Source organism: Gobio gobio, assembly GCF_949357685.1.
Source record: "Gobio gobio genome assembly, chromosome: 5".
NCBI lineage: Eukaryota > Metazoa > Chordata > Actinopteri > Cypriniformes > Gobionidae > Gobio > Gobio gobio.
Genome location: NC_137101.1, coordinates 23,830,957 through 23,852,456, shown reverse-complemented (window position 1 = coordinate 23,852,456; position 21,500 = coordinate 23,830,957). Strand labels below are relative to the sequence as shown.

The window sequence follows — 21,500 nt, the reverse complement described above, 5'->3', positions numbered from 1 at the left end:
CACTACACTCTAAAAAAAAAAAGGTGAAGCCTTTGAAGCACCAAAATGGTTCTTGGCTCGTAATCATGGGGAACCTTTTTAAGTGCTATATAGCACCAATTTTGGTGCTTCAGTGGTTCTTCGTCGGTTATTTGACTAAGGTGCTATATAGCACCGCTAACTAAGGTGCTATATAGCACCACTACCATATACAGAACATGTTAAGATATGGTGCTATATAGCACCAAAAGTGGTTCCTCTATGATTACGACGAAGAACCATTTTTGGTGCCATATAGAACCTTTTTTTTTTAGAGTGTAGGCATCATACACGTGAATGGTTACAGAGAAAGCATCTAAAATTTGTTCAAAATATCAAATATGTTTCATATCCTCAGACTAGATGGAATCATAGTTTGAAGCTAAAAAAACTTTTAAAAAAAACTTATGCCCATCATACATTAGGCAATTTTCTTTGAAATCCGTCCTCTCCCACTGGCCAAAATCTGTTTTTAGCAAGACTGCAAATCAAGGTTAAAATCATTTAATTTCTTGCATTTTGAAGCACAAAACATTGTTCTGTGTGAATGGCCTCTTACTCGTGTGATCGGCTAAACTGCTTATGTGTCTTTTATGTGGCTGAACTCTGGACTGGACGCAACTCCTCAATATCCTTTTGCCATGCTCAGGGAATTCCTAAACTTGTTTAAAACCTCCTGCCAAACAATTATTTTTGCCTTGTCAAGACGTCCTCCTCTTTCTCGCCTTCTCCCGCTTGCTGTCTGTTTGTCTCCTGCTCTCACTCATCGCTCGGATACTCCCATCTGTGGAATGCAGAGAGCTGCTCCCCTGTCTCAGGGAGCACTGGCCCTTGTTATTTCCCCTAAACATTACATAAAGATATCTCAACATCACCCTAATGTATTCCTCTCAGCAAAAAGGAAACCTTTAAGCTTGCACGCAGTACACCAGCATTCACAATGGTTCAGTTTCAGCACAAATTATGTTATTTAATGAAATAAAGTCTGAGAATAGAAGAGAGTATTATACATGCAGATATCAGTGAAATAAGCAGTCTTAGTTGGCCGTTTAACAAATAGCATTCCCAGCATGGAGTTAAATATCTCATAATAATATTTCTAAAGCAACTCAGGGGAACTGTCTTGGAAGATGAAGTGCTGACTTGAAAGCATGTGTTTTGTGTGATGATGGATTATAACAAAAACAAATAATAACTTAAAACTCATTTGGCTTGGTTTCAACCTCATTTGATCATAAAATGATGCTGCTTCGCTCTGTAACTAATCTACTTGAAAAACCTGGTCCTCTAATAAGGTCTGCACTGCGCAAGATTAAAATAGCTCTACTGCCATGATATGAGTTATCTTTTTCTTTATTTTAGATATGTATATGCATATATATACTATTATATTTTTTAACACGTTATGTTTGCATGTAAAATGTTTGCATATTCTTTTGATGAACTGTTTTTTTTTTTATTCCAAAGGCTTTTTTTTTGTGCAGATAGTATAACAAAAAAGTGAAAAACAACACGCAAAACAACATAAGGAAACAATACTGTTATAACTGTCACTTACCGTGAATGCAGTGACATGCAATTTAACCCATTTGTGCCCAAATTTTTCTGAATGGTTTCATGCATATAGTCATGCTAATAGTGTCCTATGTCAACATGTTCTGCATTTATTTTCCCCAGGTTTTAGTTTTTTTTTCTTGAAAATCGTATTTGAATGTGCGGCAACTAGGCAAATGTGTTGTATGCACCCCTTCAATGTCAAATTTGACTAGGAGGAGAACATTTGGCATCTAACTCAAAATAACTGCTTTCAACAGATCAATCTTTATTCATAAACAGATTTATTGTGTATAAAAGTCGAAGAACATTCGATGCAAACTCAAAAAAGCTGCATCTGTCTTATAATCTTTTGAATATGAAAATACAACAAACAACAAATACATTTGTCTTAAAGTGGTGGAACATAGTGCAGAACAAAGTGCAGCCATTAAGTTGCCCTAACAGGGCATTGTGTATCAAAAAGTTAAAGGAAAATAACTTAATATAATGACGGAAAAATTACATCTATATAACAAAAAATAAATAAATAAATAAATAGTCCCATAGTATTCAATGGCTGACTGTAGTAGGTGATTTCATATAATAATGTAAATTTAAACTCATTACTTGTCTGAATTTCCACATTATAATGGAATCATAAGCTACTAGTCATAAAAAGAATTAGGGTCCTTGACCGATTAGAATGAAATGCATCCATTCCAAACTGGATGAAGGGTTCTCAATATTTTGGCCCTTTACAAGACATAATATCATAAAATATGATATTTTCACCTATTGAATTAAGTTTACTGTACAGTAGAGATGTCAGTTAAAGGGCTAAGTTATGTTTTAGGTGGGATATTATGAAAGCAAAAAGCACTAAAGACCAAAAATCTTGGTTTATTAACCTGTTAACACAGTATACCCCATTTCCCCATTATACTTACAAGTCATTTGTCCACCGGCAACTATAGATGCTGCTTGGACTTTTGACTAAGTGTACAAAAAACTATAGATCTGTTGTAAGAATTGTTTTGTTTGGATGATTCTAGAGACCTTCACGATTATGTAGATATATACACTATTTGTCAACAAAAAATACTTATTAGTAACATGAAAATAACCTTTATTTGGGAGGGTTTGCCTTCATTATGCTTCCTGGAAGTAGGGGTAGGAAGTTGGCAGTCTCATGAGACAGGAAGGAAGTTAATACCTTTTTTTTTCTCTTGAAATCCTTTATTTGGTTGTTTTCTTGCGTGTCATTGAGATTAAAAACATGAATACTATCTAGAAAAATACTTACAAAAGTAAAATGACTATAGTTGCCGGTGGGCTTAAATGGGTTTTTAATATATGCACGATTAGCAATTTTCTATGAATTAATTTTGTATTCTACGCAGGAAAGAAAATGATATGTGTACATGAGGATATCATTTTCATTTTTATGTCAACTAAGCAAACATGTGATATGGGTTTTATTATCAAATTCTGAATAATAGCTAATAGTAGGCCTACTAAATTATTAGGATTTTTTATGGCACAGTTTAAATTTTTTTTTAATAACATTTAAGCTTTGCTTATGCTATTAAAATAAATAGAAATGTAATGGAACTTTGATTCATATCGACATCTACTGTGTGAATCACTTGCTTATCAAAGGTATATTAAAGTGTCTCCTATCTACAGCAGTACAGCTGCAGAAAATAGTTGTATAACTTTCTCCCAAACTGAGTTTCATTTTGCATTTTCTCCAGGAGGCGGCACAGCAGTCGTCTATAATGGAAAGGTTGCTCCGGGCTGACGATATGATGAAAGTTCCGTTACTTTCCTTAATTCTTTCTCTCTCTCTGTTCCTTTTCTTTCTCTTCTCTTCTCTAGCGGGAAAGCGTCTCTTCTCTCCTCCTCCTCACATCACATCCGGCTCAGTTTCCCGAGCAGTTTGGACTCAGTTACAGTGCAGCGTTATGAAGTTCGATTCATGTAAACGAATCGATTCGAGCGGTCGGTTCGTTTCAACGACTAGACTCACTGATTCATTTGATTTGTCGTCTAAAATTATTCTTAGTAAAACCTTTGTGGCATTTTGAAGTGTAGAAAGCGTCAACGAACTGTTTAGAAACGATTTGCCGAATTATTCTTCTAGTAATATCTTGGGTATGTAGCACGAAGCATTTTGCTTATTTTTTTGTTTGTGTTTAATGAACTTCTAATGTTTATTCACGGTGTTTTCGTTTACGTCATATAACTCGTAAGTTAGGCTACACTTCTACCATATCACTTACCTTACTTCTCCCAAAGTTGACCATATAGCCGAGTGATTCACAAACGCTTCGAAAGTTGGCTCGGATGAATCATCAAAAAGAACCGGTTCAAAAGAACGGCTCATTCGCGAATCGGACATCACTGTTACAGTGAGTGGAGCAGTTTTAAGAGGCTGCTGTGGATCTGCTGCTGATATGGAGACTCTTCCCATCCACAGACACTGATCGTGCAACTTTAGTGAGCTGACAGGACGGATTACGCACTTTCATGGCTGCTCTCCTGTCACATTAACAACTCCAAACATGTCCAAAAGCCTGAAGAAGAAAAGTCACTGGACTAACAGAGTCCACGAGATAGTGTTAACCAGGGGTCCGAGTGGTGATCTAGGGTTCAAGCTGCAGGGAGGCGCGGAGAATGGACAGTTCCCCGTTATTGGAGAGGTGAAACCGGACAGGGGAAAACTGCACCAGGACGATTTACTTCTGGAGGTGAATGATACTCCAGTGGCCGGACTGACCATTAGGGATGTGTGGGCTGTGGTCAGGCACTGCAAAGACCCTGTCCGACTAAAGTGTGTCAAACCAGGTTAGTCTATCTATCTATCTATCTATCTATCTATCTATCTATCTATCTATCTATCTATCTATCTATCTATCTATCTATCTATCTATCTATCTATCTATCTATCTATCTATCATCTGCTTAAGCTGTGAGTATTGACAAACACAACGTCAAACTTTTATTGTAATAATAGGACTGCATTAGCTACAACTACACCTGTTTGTATTTTCACGTGAGCCTGAACTTTTGCATGTATCATTTTTCATCCAATTGTAACATAAGAAGAAAGTACTAGTGTTGTTTAAAGTTTCACAACTGCTCGGACTCGCGTGTAAAAGTTGTTAGTTTGTTGCTATAGAAGCGGAGTTGGTGTTTCTGGAAAGGGGGCGTGTCCATCGCTACAGTAGCGCGTCCTGGTTATGACGTTACGTCATCTTCACGTTTACAACGTCATCGCGCTGCATGCCACATTCTATTTAATGTTTGTAAACTTCTTGCTACATTTACCCAAATTGAGCTTTTTTGTTGACACTGAATGTTTATCTTTCCGTTGTCCTTCGGTTTAGTCTGTGATATCAGGCTGTTATCTGGTTTTTGTGGGTGTGCCACGGTTCTGAAATACATCATGACATTACTATTTTCCCAAAAGGCTTGTATCTGAACCTCACAATCACATTGTCATGAATGATGCCAGTTAAGTTAAACAAAGTGCCTTATCCTTTCTGCTTAGTAACAGACCCATAATTGTAAGCCTTTCAGCTTCTTTGTGATTACTGGTTTAGCATGTGTGTGTGTGTGTGTGTGTGTGTGTGTGTGTGTGTGTGTGTGTGTGTGTGTGTGGCATATCTTTCTTTGACTTGTAGATTTTGCATTTCAAAACCCACCTTCAGTAAATGTCTTTTAGAGAAGGGTTTAGAAATGTTTGATCCGAGGACCCTCAACTCTATGATCCCTTCCTGAAATATAGTATTTGTTTTTCTTAATGTTAAAATTGAAAAATTAGTTTTTAACAACAAAAATACTAGCTTGTGCCCTGTACTATAAAAAGTAATGGTAACACTTTACAATAAGGTTCATTAATTAACATTAGTTAACATGAACTAAGAATGAACTGCACTTATAAAGCATTTATTTGTCTTTGTTAATGTTAATTTCAACATTTACTAACACTTTATTTAAATATTGCTAACATTAGTTAATGCACTGTGAACTAACATGAACAAATCATGAACAGCTGTATGTTTATTAACTAATGTTAAACTAATACAGTAACAAATGTACTGCTCATGATTAGTTCACGTTAGTTAATACATTAACTAATGAAACCTTATTGTAAAGTGTTACCAAAAGAATCAAGATTAATACCCTGATTTCCAACAAGCATATAGTACTGTTAAAAGGCAGAACGAATAAGTAATAATGTAGAATTAGGTATGACTTTTAAAAAAAAATTCAGACATTTTCTGTGCTATGGAAGCCGATTACTGCCTCAGTTGAATAAAATATAAGCTTATATATATAATTCACTAGATATACATATACTAGTATTCTATATATAATTCATAATAAAAAAATAAAAAATCCTCATAAAAAAATTACTTAGTGTATCATAATAATGAGAACCTTTCTCGTAATATCTCATAATCATCTCAGATGACATTACATCTTATTATTTTCAGAAAAGTTCTTATAACAAGAATTATTTGACATCTCATATTCAGAAAATGTATCATAATAATGACATCTCATAATAATGAGAAACTTTCTCATAACAATAATACTGTTAACATCTAATAAAAGTAAGAAACTTTCTCGTAATAATGATTTAACACCTCATCATGAGAAACCTTCTCATAATTATGGCATAACATCTAAAAATAATGAGAATTTTTTTTTTGAAAGCGGAATGTTTCAGTTATGAAAATTAGTTGACATCTCATAATAATGATCATCTAATTATATTCAGAAAATGTATAATAATTGCTTATCTCATAATAATAAGAAACTTTCTCATAACAATAGTACTGTTAACATCTAATAAAAATAAGAAACTTTCTCGTAAGAATGATTTAACATCTCATCATGAGAAACCTTTTCATAATTCTGACATAACAGCTAAAAATAATGTGAAAAAATATCTTTAGAAAGCAGAATGTTTCAGTTATGAAAATTAGTTGACATCTCATAATAATGATCAATTCAGAAAGTTTATAATAATTATTTATCTCATTATAATGAGAAACTTTATCATAGTAATAATGTTAACATCTCATAAAAATAAATAATAAGTAATAAATATTTAGAAAGCAGAATGTTTCAATTATAATATAGAATTTGGTAAATGTGACTTTTTTAAAAAACTTTTTCCTTAAATTAACAATGGAATATGGGAGCCAGTTTCCGCCTCAGTTGAGTGTAAATTTGATTCTGTAAATAATAGCAATGAAAAATCTTCTCATAACAACGACTTGATATCTCATAACAATGAGAACGTTCTCATAATAGCGACTTAACGCTATTAACGCATAATGTAGTTATTATTATGAGAAAGTTTCTCATTATGAGAAGTTAAGTCATTGTTACTAAGTCTAAGTCATAGTTTTTCAAGTTTTAGAAAATCTTTTGTTGTGAATTATTGGCCTAGGATGATTATCACTGAACATTCAGATCAAAGTTAGAGGCCCTACATTTCAAAAAGAGGATACATTTGATATCGTCACCTTGTTTCATTTCCATGACCTTTGAATTTTGCTGTAGGCACAACAAAATCAAGAGATCAATAACTTATATGAAGAACTTTCAGTTACAGCAATTTCAAGTCGCACCCTTTGCCCTCAACAGAGCAATTCTTGTTCAGCTTTAGAGGGTCAAGGATGTGCTGCTGTATAATTTGTATAGCAATAACAAGCACACATTATACAAAACCTAAAAAATATCCTAACCCTTTGGCCTCATAGTGGGAAGTAGCACTTTTGTAATTCGGTGCTTTTATGTGTTTAAACTGTTTTATTTTCACATTTATGTAGTAGTTTGAAAGAAATGGGTTTTTCATTTTTATACTCTCTATAAACTCTCTGAGAGATTGGCAAGGAAATGGAGATGGCAACGTTAATGTATTTGGTCTACGCTGCTGCTTCTGTTGATTATTTCTGCTGATGCCTGCTTTAGCAGATTTGCTACTGCTAATAGATACACAGACATGCTTGTGGGAGCATATACTATGTAAGAGATTTTGCTGCTGCTGCATCAAAGTCGTAAATCCTGTAGCAGATCTAGGCCAAGTGTGCCACACGAGTCCTGAAAAGTGAAGCCAAAGCGCCTCGATCGCCCCCAGGTGGCTGGATTCAGTATAGGTCATAAACCCCGCCCTCTCCATGTAATGTAATGTAGCGCCCACGGACCGTTGGCTGAACGTCTGATGCATATGGCAAACACTTCAGGATTTTTGAAGTCGTCATCTGATTGGTTGAATTCTGCAGGATGTCCGAGGAGACGTGTGTGTCGAAACAAATGCCGTGACGCCAAACTCCCTCGTGGAAGAAGAACGGCGTCGTGTTTACAACTGTGACAATGAGCGCTTACCAGGATCAACTAAACGCTGGATTTTCAAAAGTATATGAAGTTCGCGGCTCCATTGTTGCAGTAAACTTGAACAACGTTCTTGAATGAATAATTTATAGATGCATGCCGGTCTGTTATTGTAGGCACATCTACTTTAAATTTTCACTCCCCTAAACAGGACGCAACTGTGATTGGTTGCGTTACATGTCAGTCAAACGTCCTCTTGGGCGGTCCTTGACCAATGAAAGCTGCGATAGAGTCCAGACAAGGCTTTCTACGATAGTCAGTGTTACCGATGTTCAGGCGCAACACCGATTACATCACTTGCCTACTGTGGCACTGCCCCGCCACCATCGTTTAGATTTTTTTTTATTGTAATACAGTTATTTAGTTCAGTTAGAAAACAGACACTACAAATAAAAACGGAATGTGTCTGCTACCAGCGTAAGCCGAATGAGTCGCAGCAGGAGTCAGATTTCATTTATCACGAGAGTGAGAAGCTGACAGACAAGATGATCACAGAAGATTTGTTTTCAAAGCGAAATGTAAAAGCGTCTATTTAAGTAAGTTTGTCGTTGTACTGTTTAGTTGTTGTGTTTTTCATTAAGAACACTAGGCTAATGAACACACCATTCAAGTGACCCGCTCTCGAATTGACACTAATTCTAAACCAAAAGTAAAATGCGAACGGCCGCACTGTCATTCACGGTACGGTCCACTGGCGCGTTTTCAGTTCATTCTTATGGAAGCTTCCATAGGAATTCATTGAAAGCACTGTTTTGCTCCGCTCTGTTATGAATGCCCAAGCAGCCGTGCGCATTTTACTTTCGGTTTAGAATGAGCAATTTAAAATCCCCCGTCTGTGATACCGATATTACCGGTGTTGTCACACGTCGGATAACCGGAGGGAAAACTTCCTCACCGTCACATCCTTTGTCCAGACCTTCCCCCGTCAGTCTGAAGGTCTGGCTACACGAGACTAATGGGACATAGACAAACTAAACAATCGAATTACGCTTCAAATAATTTTTTTCCAAAAGATGGTTTCTGACATTTTAGGCAGTTTTTATCACGCTGATGTAAGTTCAAGTGTTCGTTCTTTAAATACGTTTGGTTTTAGTTAGTTATTTGATGCTATAAAAACGGGGGTGTGACGTTATGATTAACAGCTTAGTAAAGCAAAGTAGTCACTAAGGCACCAACAGGCTTTTTCCAGCAACTTCGGTAGGAGATTGGAGCTTTAACTTTAATTATTACTTTCCATAACTGCGGGAGCAATCTATGTGCGGGACCTTGATATCGCGGCTCCACTTTGCGCTCACTACTGCGCAGACTAGAGGTCTTCACGGAGCCCCCAAGACCCGTGGACCCGGGACCCGACCCAGGTATTTTTTCCAGATATTTTAAATGGTCAGCCAGGTCCGGGTCGGGTCCCAATCTATTACTTCGGGTCCCGGGTCTGTTTAACATTGTGTGTAATACCCGAGTCGATCAGGACTCGGAGAACACCTGCCCGTTATCAGAGTCAGTCAGCACTGCGTTTTTTGTAACTTGCAATTTGTAAAATTAGGAAAAGAAAAGTGTGAGCCGGGAAATAAGGTTTATAAAAAGAAAGAAAGAAAAAACACGAGCGATCTCTCTCTCTCTCTTGCTCGCGCTCTCTCTCAGCCATTGCAAGCGCATGGTAATAATGGATACCTTCATGAGTGATGTGCGAAAAAAGCTAAAAAAACAACAACGAAAAAAACAAGTTAAACCCACGGGCACCTCTTCTGTCTGGGCATCCTTCATGGATATTGTGGACAAACATGAGAAAAAAGTAATTGCTGTCAAGTGTATTATGTGTGATGCACTGTTGAAGTCTGATTTTAACTTATATGTTAATAATTTATTTCAAATCAGCAACAAAATCTCAGTTGAACTGTCACATAAATGTTTTATATGACGCTCAAATTGTGTAAAAAAGCTCTATTTCAGGTTGCTCCAGCTAACGCGCATGTGCAGTCTCAAGCGCGTGTCATGTTTCTATGGCAACCCGAGCTTCCGCAGTGACTGACTTTAATAATAATATGAATGAACCGTCTTGTTTAATCTTAAAGTTTTGGCGAACAGTCTCGGCTCACAGAGATGATAGCAAATAAATAATGCTGACGTCAGCGGCCACCAAAGAGCAATCGTTATTATAGTTCAAAAAGACAAACAGTCAAAGTTATTATGCGAGTTAACGCAATTCGAAATGCAAATCTGCAAAGACGCATTTGTCATCCTTTTGGACTTTTAAAGCTGAAATGATGAGTGAATTAAGCATGCTTGGAATAACAAGAGAGGAATAACATGGATTTAACTTTTTGGCAAGGATGTGTAATGCATCAAGTCAATCAAGTAACGTTACAAGGAAGGGAGACGACGGCTATAGGTAAGACAAAAAGTTATATTTTTCGCAACTTGTTTATTGACTTGTTAATATCAGTTTATTGTGGAATATGTGACAATCGGATCCAGTCGGGTCTGTGTCTTCCCGCCGGGTTCGGTTCCAGCTTTTAAATAATAGACGGGTCCAAGTCGGTTCCGGGTACTAAATTTTTGGCATTTCTTGGATCTGCATGGGTCCGGGTCCAGTTTTTGAAATAATAGACGGGCCCGGGTCGGTTCCGTTTAGCACATTACGGGTCTCTTCGGGTTCGAATTTTTTGACCCGTGAAGACCACTAGCGCAGACTCAAGATGTCATTGCCAAATTTGGCGGCTTCACTTACAATGGAAGAGAGTGAATGTGCGTCATACATATTTTTTTTACAGTCTATGATCTAGGCAGGTGGAGCTGGGGGAGGTGGAGGGTTTCAAAGGACCTCTAATAGCACTCCACAGGATTAGCCTACAGCAAACAATGAATAAGACTTCTTAAATGTTGAGCAAGCAATCTCATTGGCCAGTCAGTTTGTGCCATGTGTTCATAATGCGATTGCTTACAGATTGCATGTAAAGGACCTTTCAGCCAGTGGCCTCTCTCTCTCTCTCTCTCTCTCTCTCTCTCTCTCTCTCTCTCTCTCTCTCTATATATATATATATATATATATATATATATATATATATATATGTGTGTGTGTATGTGTGTGTGTGTGTGTGTGTGTGTGTGTGTGTGTGTGTGTGTGTGTGTGTGTGTGTGTGTGTGTGTGTGTGTGTGTGTGTGTGTGTGTGTGTGCTATAGATAGTATCTATGATTTCATACTGGTAGTTAAAAAGTTTGAATTTTTGTTGAAGCGTATTTTTTTTCTCAAGTGCAGTAGCAGGGGCCTACTTGAGATTCATTGGACACAGTAGTAGGGCAGACACAAAACTGTGGTCGGTGTGGTCAGATGCCTAGGTAAGAACCCTAAGATGAGATGTCTTAAGCATTCATCTGTGAAATAACAGGTTTTGAAACACACAAACACACACACACACACACACACACACACACACAACATTTACACAGCCTCCTGGGATGACCTGGCCAACTTTTTGATGTCTGGGTTTTGAGTTATCTGTGAGACCGTTTGATGAAATCATTTTTCATATTACTTTGAAATGCTGCAAGGCGACCTTTAAATATAGTTTTGTCACAATATCATAATTACGGCACTGCACATTATTGTATTTATGTTTCATTCATCCCCTTGGGTAGGATGATATGAGGTTGACATAAATTATCATCTCTCAGCCGCCAGTTATAATTGTAAATTTAATTTCAGATTAGAAGATGTAATTATAATCATGCCGCTGATTTGATGTGTTAATGCGCAATGCTTCTGGTCATTTTCTCTCCTGTTTCCTGTATTCTTTAACCCTGGACTCAGTGTTTCATGTTCCTCTCTCCACCCACTGCTTGACCTACCAATCATGTAGGCCACATGCTAGTTTAAACCACACCAAGATGTCTGTATAACTGGGATGTGACGCATAGATAGCAAGTACACATTTTCTGGTACTCAGCTCATGGGGGTGGGCAACCTTAACTAGAAAGCATTATTTAAGCCTTGTGATGGAGCCGGCACCACAGCAACCGGAAAGCATGACATCATACATGTGTGGTTGTGGCATCTATAAAACTAGGCACTTCAGTTTGACATGAGTTTAGCTCTTCACCAGGCTGAATAAAAAGAGAATTTTGCTATGTACATGAAGGATGGCTTTTTTTTAAAAAGAGGTGTGTTGTTACTTTAAGTGACTGGACTCCAAACTAGTAGTGGGAATTTTGATTTATCTCAATGACTTGATTTTTTTTAATCTATTCACCAAAAACATCTGTTCAGATTCATTTACTGGTCGTTTCACTTACGTTGTTAAATCATAGAGGTGGAGTTGGTGAGAAGTGTCTTTTTTTAATCATTGTATTAAGGTCAGTGTATTGAGGTGTCAGAATTTGCTTTGGTAAATTGTAATTTTGACATGAAACATTAATGGCATAAAATGTCAAAATTCTGAGATACTAAATCATAATGATCTTCGAAATTCTGAGATAAGTCATGAGATCGAAATTATGACAGAAAATGAAATTATAAGATAAAAAGTCAAAACAAAAATATATATTCTTTTTCATAACTATGTGTTTGCAAAACTGCATAACTACGACTGTTTTATGGCATAAACTGTCAAAATTATAAGATACTAAGTCAAACATTTTATGTCAGAATTATGATTTACCAAAGCATTATTTTTTAAATTATGAAACAAAAATTAAGAGTCATAATAAGATTAAAAAGTAAAATATTTTGTCATAATAATGACTATCTCTCATAAATTTGACCTAAAAATTTCATTATTAAGACAAAGTTGAGATAGTTGAAATTATGAGATAAAAAGTAAAATGTTTTGCAATAATTATGACATTTTTATCTCATAAATTTTAACTAAAAAGTCGTCATGACAAAGTTGAAATTAGATACTAAGTCATAATGAGATAGTTGAAATTTTGAGATAAAAATTCAAATGTTTTAGCCATAATTATGAACTTTTGTCTCATAATTTAACTAAAAAGTCATAATTCATGAAGGTGAAATTATTAGATGTTAAGTCATAATGAGATAAAGATGAAATTATGAGATAAAAAGTCATAATTATGGCATAAAAAGCTAAATGTTTTTACTTTTTATTTTTTGAACTATTAATTCTCATCTCATTTCAACTTTGTCATTATTATGACTATTTATGTTAAGTTATTTATGGTTCTTCTTTGGCATCACTGCAAAATACCCATTTTGTAACCTTTTTATTTAGAGTGTAGAATTGATTTTAAACTGATGAACAATAAAAATGGGCAAAAATCCTATATAGAAGCAGCTACCTGAGTTATATCTTTTGATTTGAGCAGATTAGCAACCACCTAGAAATGACCCAGAACAGCAATAACCTACGATTCAGATCATCTTAGCAACTGCATAACAATTCTCCAGCATCATGGCAGCGAGTATGTAGAAGCGCGTCTCACATTTTCTTCAGAAAATATAAAGTCTACTTTATGTTTACTTGCAGCGAACCCACTGTGATGTTTGTTTATGGTATGGCACAGGACCAACTGCAGTGTATGATGTATCTCTGGGAATTGAGCAGACTCTAGCCTAAGGAAAGGCAGGAATGGGTTCCACCCCGTCTAGACGAGTGAAAATGTATTGATGTATCTCATTCATAGTCACAATCTCTATAGCAGCCTGCCCGTGAATGCTTGTCTTAACATATGTCTAGTCAGTTCTGTCCCCCAGGTGTTCGCATGGGACCCTGGTGCTTGTGTAGTAATGATGTGCATGCAGTCACCCAGAAATCCTGCCGTGGTCAGGAATACTGGACCTCTGGTGATCTGGAGCTGTCTTCCACCCTCAGCACTTTAGTTATTGTCAGTCTGCATGGTGCAACGCCCATGAGAGGGGTCGGCGTTTGTGATAATGGAGAGTCATTACTCTTTAACACTTCCTCCCTCTCTCCATCTCTTAGTCTTTCACTTTTCGTTCAAGTGGAAGGGAACCAGCTGTGGTGTTTTTAACTGTAACAGCTGTGAGCCCTCTTTTTTCTTCCCCTCTTTTTCTTACTTTTTCTCTTACACCCTCTTGATCGGTTCTATATCTAATAGATGATCATAGGTTATGACATTTAAGAGCAGAACGCACTACTGTAGCTACTCTATGTGATTCCATTGCCTGAAGGATAGCTATTGCATTGCCCATTTTAATGAAGAATGAATGTTGCTGGGGCCATTGAGCAATATGATATATTTATCTTTTTCTCAGTTTACTGTTATGTGATACCGTTGAAAGATTAGTAAAAACCACTGGAAATTAGAAAAAGCTGTCCAGGTATCTCAAGCTGGTAACGCAACACAACCCAGAAAAATGGTAACATTATTAAAAATCAGCAAATTGCCTTTCCATTTTAGTCTATTTTGTGTCAGGTACCAATCCAGAATATAATATATAATAATACCAATTATCTAATGTTTTGTAATAAAATTTTACTCTGTATCTAGCCAAAATATATTTATATAAATATATATATCTATATATCTATATATCTATATATATATATATATATATATATATATATATATATATATATATATATATATATATATATATATATATATATATATATATATATATATATATATATATATATATATATATATATATAAATACAAATGTATGACGTTTTACGTAATAAATGTAATTTACTAAAGCATGATTTTCGAAATCATGAGATACTAGTCATAATGAGATAAAAAGTAAAAAAAAATCTCATAAGATAAGATGTCGCAAGTACAACAAAGGTGTAAAATGTTGTCATAAATAATTATGAATTTTATTTCACAATTTAAACTTTTATGTCATACTTATGAAAACCAGAGCAGTTTATTCATTTATAGCAGTTTGTTCACCTAATTTATATAATAATTAATAATACCAATCTAATGTTTTGTGAGTTTTACACTGTATCTAACCAATACATCTTTTAGTGAAGAAAACATTATGTCAATGATCAATTTAATAATTAAAACATTAAAATGTAAATAAGTAACTTTATAAATAAATGTATCAGTGTTTCTAAACCAAGGAGCCAGGGCTCAGGATGACTAATCTAAAAAACACAAACTTTTTCATTAAAGAACATAAAGTTCTTGAAACATAAGAAATTCATGAATCAAGGTTAAATAATTTAAAGGTGCAGTAAGCAATTTCTGAGAAACACTTCTGATATTTAAAATCTACCAAAACAAACACACCCCTTCCTTCATTGTTCCGCTCCCAAAATACATGAACACGCAATGCAAACGTGGATGTCTCTTTATCATAGCTGAAGCTAAGCAAAACAATGCTTTGCGAAAAATAAAAATGAAGCAAAGATGACGAACAAACAGGGAAGAACAAAAAATGAAGTACACAAAATATACAGTACACAAGAGTATATACGAGCAAGAGCTTGTTGTTAGTCGCCAGCAGCACAGCAGCTCCAGACAAAAAATGACAGTCAAAACTATCCTGTTACTAGCTAACATTACAACAACAGCATATCTTGCTTCTGTGAAACATTGCAAAACCAGTGTATGAAGCAGAAACAGAGCAACCTCATAATCCGTTTACAGGCCTTCCCGCTTAGGTCTCTCCAGCTCTTGAAAGCTTTTCTAATATAACAATTTTTCTGAATTGCTAAAACACATTTCTTGAAACCATCACGCTATTTCTCAAAACCTTATGCTGCGTTCCAGGCAACCCGTAACCCGTGTTTTTCCAACCTGCTACCCATGAAAGTGCACTGGAACGGCAGTCAAACCTTTGAACTTGGCTTCCTACCAGTGAACTTGTATTAGATCGATGTACTCCCAGTTACGGGCTCTGACGTCACATAGCCCGCGAAGCAACAATGGCAGCCCCTACGGTACATTAAAAACCAAATCGTTTATTAAAATAAGGTATTGCTCTAACGTTATTTATCCGCAAATGTTATGCATTATCAGCAGCTTTTCTAGCATTAGCTAGTTTTCAGGCCATTGAGTGCAAAAATAAATTAATACCAAATACATTTCCAAATATACAAATAATACAAAATAACCGGTATAACAGCTTCTCTTGCCTTATGTAGAGTTTTTTTCTCCTCCGTTTCCCTTAAATAAGCAAGAAGTAAGCACCTTTGGCGACAGAAATGATTGTAAATGAGCATAAACCCCATTCTTTGTTTACATCTAGCCACTGTATAAGCAGTTTGCCTGGAACGCTACAAAGTCGTGAGTCGTGGTTTGAAGTCGTAACTTACAGGCTCAAAAACCTGCCTGGAATGCAGCATTAAACACAAAACCAAATCTTCAAACTACATTCAGAGAACCTCTGACTCTTCTGGCAAAATCAAACAATTGCCTCAAAACCCTTGTATCTGCGCTCAAAATCAAATAACGCTTTCAGATTATACACACAGCGATAAACACTACAGATCATTCATTAAACACTATCAAAAAATGGAGAACACAGAATCCAAAGCAAGCAGTTACATAAAAAAAGTAAACATATTTTGCAATTACATAAAAAGTATTGTAATACTGTATGCACTGCAAGTATAGTATTGTTCTAAATATTGTATAGTAGGACTATTGGCTGTCTGTATTCAGCAGGTTACAGTACAGTCAAAAGAGTAGTGCAACTGCAAAATCAAAGTTAGTGAGAGACTCATTCTGCCTCAGCATCACATCTTCATGTTGAGTCTGGCCTGGGGACTTAGTCCACATCACAGCCAATGTCATCTCTTGCTTGGCAAAGGAAAAAACCCTCTGTTGTGTCGGATCCAGCCTTGACAACATTCTCCACACCTTGCTCTTTCTTATACTCATCCTCTTCCTCCGTGTTCACCAATTCTTACACATCCTACTTTCCCTCTTATATTGTTTTCATCCATTGGTATCAAGCATAGACCATAAAATAATATGGACAACGCGTCTTCACTACCTTCCACTGAAGAAAAGTGAAGCCGCCAACGTCCGAATATGGCGCTGAGATCTTGCGCAGATTTGAGACCGAGTCTCTGCATAGTAGAGAGCAGGAAGTAGAGCCGCGATATCAAATTCCGCCCACATTTCACACAGATGCAGAACAATTCATTATGTCGGTGTGAAATAAACATGGAAATGTGGAAATTAAAGCTAAAGCTCCAATCTCCTCCCAAAAATCCTGAAAAAAGCTGTCAATCTCAGCTCTCAAACATGACCTCACACCCCCGTTTTTATAGCATCAAATAACTAACTAAAACCAAACTATTTAAAGAACGAACTCTTGAACTAACATCAGCGTGATTAAAAACTGCCTAAAATGACAGAAACCAAGTTTGGGAAAAAAATATTTGAAGTGTAATTTGATTGTTTAGTTTGTCTCGCGTCTATTAGAATACATGGAGGACCAATACTGGGACCAACCACCTGGGGGTGAACGAGCCGAGTCAACACGAGTGCGGCACGCTTGGTATCAACATTCAGTGCAACATTTTGAGTCAATTTTAGGCACTATGGACTGACTTGTATTATGTACAGTTGGTTTGATTACAACTTTAGAAATAAGTGTGAATAATTTTGAGTCATTGTGTGTGACAACTGTGTTTTAGTTCTGTTTAACTTTTGCCTGCCTTTGTTTAGCGTTTTGAAACATAAGTGCATCACAGTGTGGTACGTGTTTTAGTGAGTGAGAATGATGTGTTTAGATTTTTGCAAAAAGACTGATTTGCAAATGGTGTCTAAACTACCTGAACTTGTTTAATGTTTTACAGAAAGAGTGATTTATTTGACAAATTGGTTTAGGCTGTTGTGAATTTGGTTTAATGTTTTAGCAGAAAAATTGCCTGATCAAAAACCTTCTTTTTTCCAGTGATACTCCTCTGACCTTTTCTCAGTTGTAATCTTCTCTCAGCCATCTCTATTTCGAGAGTCTTTCTTCAAATCTCCCTCTTGCTCACTCTCTCTCCTCCCTATCATGAGTGGACACACCCCCTATTGCTGATTGGCTGAAAGTGTGTTGTGCTACTCGGTCCGTTTCTCAGAAATTGCTTACTGCACCTTTAATATCAGTGCAAATTAAAATCTCGAAAAGTCTTCAAATCGAAAGTCTTAAAATTCTCTAAACTGAAGTGCACTTGTCACAACCATTTTTCTAGAACATCACAACTCTATTGCATGTCTGCAAAATGTAGTAACTCACCCAAAACATTTAGTTCATGCTTCAAAACCTAGTTATTGTGTCAGTAAATTGGCCAATACCAACAAAATAAAAAAGTTTTTTAAGCCACATTGGTGAAAATGTTTCAATGTTTTTTCACCATTTGTTATATACAAATGTCATGTTTCCTCTACTATTTCGTTGACACTGACTGCTTTCTATACTTTACAAGAATGTCATCGATGAATGCTCTTGTGTATCATACTGAGCTTTTAAGATACAGATTTCAACAGTAGGTAAACATTTACTGGGAAAAGTCAATATTGTAGTACACAAAAAGAAAATGAAATTTTTTATTCATACAGTACATTTATTTTTGCAGAAATGTGTTAAATGTGAACTGAAATTTCACAGTTGCTTGTTCATTTTTACATGCTCTGTTATGTTTTCCCCTAACGCACCAACACACATTTTGATATATATTCCTATTGCTCTTCCGCTGTGAAATTTCAGTTTGCATGTAGCACAATTCTACAAAAATAAATATCCTGTAAAAACAAAAATGTATACAATACCGCTGTAGCTGCTGCTGTTTAGGGTTGTAAGTCGTGTGAACATTCCTCCGTGCAAACTCCATATATATATATCCTTCCAAACTTGTTTGGTTGATTGGTAAGCTTGTGATTCCTATTTCATGACAATGGCAGGGCATTTGCCAACTTGATAGACATTACAAACATTGCAGGTCAGATATTTATGGAAAATACATGCATGTCTGACCGATTTTGATAGTTGAATGAATCATTTTGCATGTGAGGGCTCACACACTGAAAGAATGTTTCGAAGTTGTGAAGAGATTGACAATTTCACTGAGAATCAATTCATCAGTTTTGCTCAGTAAGCTATGTGCATTTCACTTAGACATACTCTTTTGCACACATGTACCATTTGCTTAAATCAATAGGAAATTCAGATCTGATGTGAACAAGAAACTAATTGTTCAGAGTGGTGAATGTATTGTTTTGAGAGAAAAAAACTATTCTCATTCGTGAATTGAGCCAAAGCAATTGAGAAAAAACTGTAACAAAAAAAGTTTGAAACAAGCAGCTTTTTCAGCAGAATTACAGGAAATATTTTAGCCTACATATATAATGTTGAACAATATTATGGTCAACAGCAGGGAGCCTTTGATTTAAAAAATACTGACAACCACTGACAGTTACCACATTATTGGCAAATTGATACTGTAAATAAAATTTAAAACAAAAATACATTTTAGAGCGATTTTAGGATAGATTTTTTTATTTTATTTTATTTAATAAATGACTAATAGATTCCAATTTTTGCATAATTTTTTTTTACACTCTTAGGGCCCTATCATACACCCGGCGCAATGCGATGCCAGGAACGACGCAAGTGTTTTTTGCCAGTTTCAGCCTGACGCAGTTATCATTATCACATCCTGCCCCACGTTGTTTAAACAGCAAATGCACTCACACCCATCTGTTCACCTATGGGTGTGCCGGTCTGAAAATAAGTTGTGTTCAGGCGCGTTGTTGATGCCTTGCTATTTTGTGGCAACTGAAAATGACATTTTTTGAGGCCGTATTTTTTGTGTTATTTAAAGGGCACATTAGTAATATATGCCGCCTATAGGCCTATATGCACAACGTGCATACACTCTGCTTATTACACACACAGGGACACGCAGCAGCACACAAACATTTTTAAATATTAAAAATAAAAAGATTCCTCTCTGGAGAAGCGTTCATTCTTTCCGCTCGCAAATTCCGCCATGTAAATAGCAAATCCGCCATGGTGCAAGCACAACTGGCTTTTAAAGGGAATGGGAGATTAGACTCTGGTTGGTTTATGGCACATTACGCCCAAAACACACCCATTCCTCATTAAGAGACTAGGGACAATCCTTTTGGACCATGCTCCAACCGCTTTTTTCTGTCATTAAACTAGCAAAAGTGGATTTGGACACGCCCTAAGTGCACCTGCACCATGCACTTCAGACCATGTACTCAGATCGTTAAAATAGGGCCCTCAGTCCTCCATAGTTTCTATTTAATAGAGCACATCTCTAACAACATCTAATCTCACCCAGGATCGATCCATACAAAAGGATTTGTCTTAACCAAATATCCTGTTTAAGTAACTTTGTATTGTATGAGAGCTTTGGGTGGCTTATTGGATTTACCTATAATTTGTTTGTGGCTGCTGTAGTATTTGTGTTAGAGTGAATCATAAGTGAATAACGGGTAATCCAGTAAAAGCGTGTCTGAGTGGGCCAACAAATCAAGAAGATTTTCTGCCAGAGGATAGCACTGACACTTGTTTTGAAAAGGCTTGAGTCACTTTTTTGGCATCATACAGAGTAAAAGCGTAAGTTATGTTACTAGCACTTATAAGATGGACGGACAGACAGACAGACAGACAGACAGATAGACAGATAGACAGACAGACAGACAGACAGACAGACAGACAGACAGACAGATAGACAGATAGACAGATAGATAGATAGATAGATAGATAGATAGATAGATAGATAGATAGATAGATAGATAGATAGATAGATAGAACAATGTGTTGAGTGTGTGTGTGTGTGTGTGTGTGTGTGTGTGTGTGTGTGTGTGTGTGTGTGTGTGTGTGTGCGCGCGTGTGTTTTTATGATTTATGAGGACACAAATTTGTATAATGACACAGGTATTACACTGGTATTACAACGCAATGTCCTCATATTTAAAATAGCTTTAAAAAACAAACTAAACAATGTTTCATTAAAAATGTACAAATGCAAAATGTTTCCTGTGATGGGTAGGTTTAGGGGTAGTGTAGGGGGATAGAATGTACAGTTTGCACAGTATAAAAACCATTACGCCTATGGAATGTCCTCACTTAGATAGCAAAACAAACCTGTGTGTGTGTGTGTGTGTGTGTGTGTATGTAGCTCCATTGCTTCCTGCCATGTCAATTTATCACTCCTCCATGCCTGTCTGCTTGTTCACATACCCTTGCTCAAGGGCGTATGATGAATATATCCGATTAGCTGGTACATTTGGGTCGATTTTATTTCACTTTAAATTAAATCACCTGCAGAGAAAGTCATTTGCATTACTTGTTTTGGGACAGTTTAGTTTGTGTGGAACTTTCTACTTATTACCATAGACTTTAAAAAATATGGGCGTAGTGTCACCCATAGGATTCTAAAGAGCAGTTTTGAAGCGTAAAGTAGGGATGAGCTGGCCGTTGCCTTCTTGGCAGCGCGTCATCACGCGTCACTCCCGGATAACAGAAAATGGGCAAAGAGGCGGGACATGGGTGGAGCTGAGGTGACGTGATGACTAACAAACAGCAATCCACCAGTCACTCAAAGTGGCCATGCCCTTAATTATGCAGA

At 36.4% G+C, this 21,500-nt stretch overlaps 1 protein-coding gene across 1 annotated transcript in view; it reads left to right on the top strand.

Annotated features, from left to right (window-relative positions):
• Nucleotides 1-3,956: 3,956 nt before the first annotated feature.
• Nucleotides 3,957-21,500, top strand: part of magi2a (membrane associated guanylate kinase, WW and PDZ domain containing 2a) — a 302,773-nt gene continuing 285,229 nt past the window's right edge. The window contains exon 1 of the mRNA XM_079817222.1: nucleotides 3,957-4,401. Within this exon, the coding sequence (XP_079673348.1) occupies nucleotides 4,119-4,401 (283 nt within the window). The 5' untranslated portion in view covers nucleotides 3,957-4,118. The remainder of the gene's footprint in view (nucleotides 4,402-21,500) is intronic.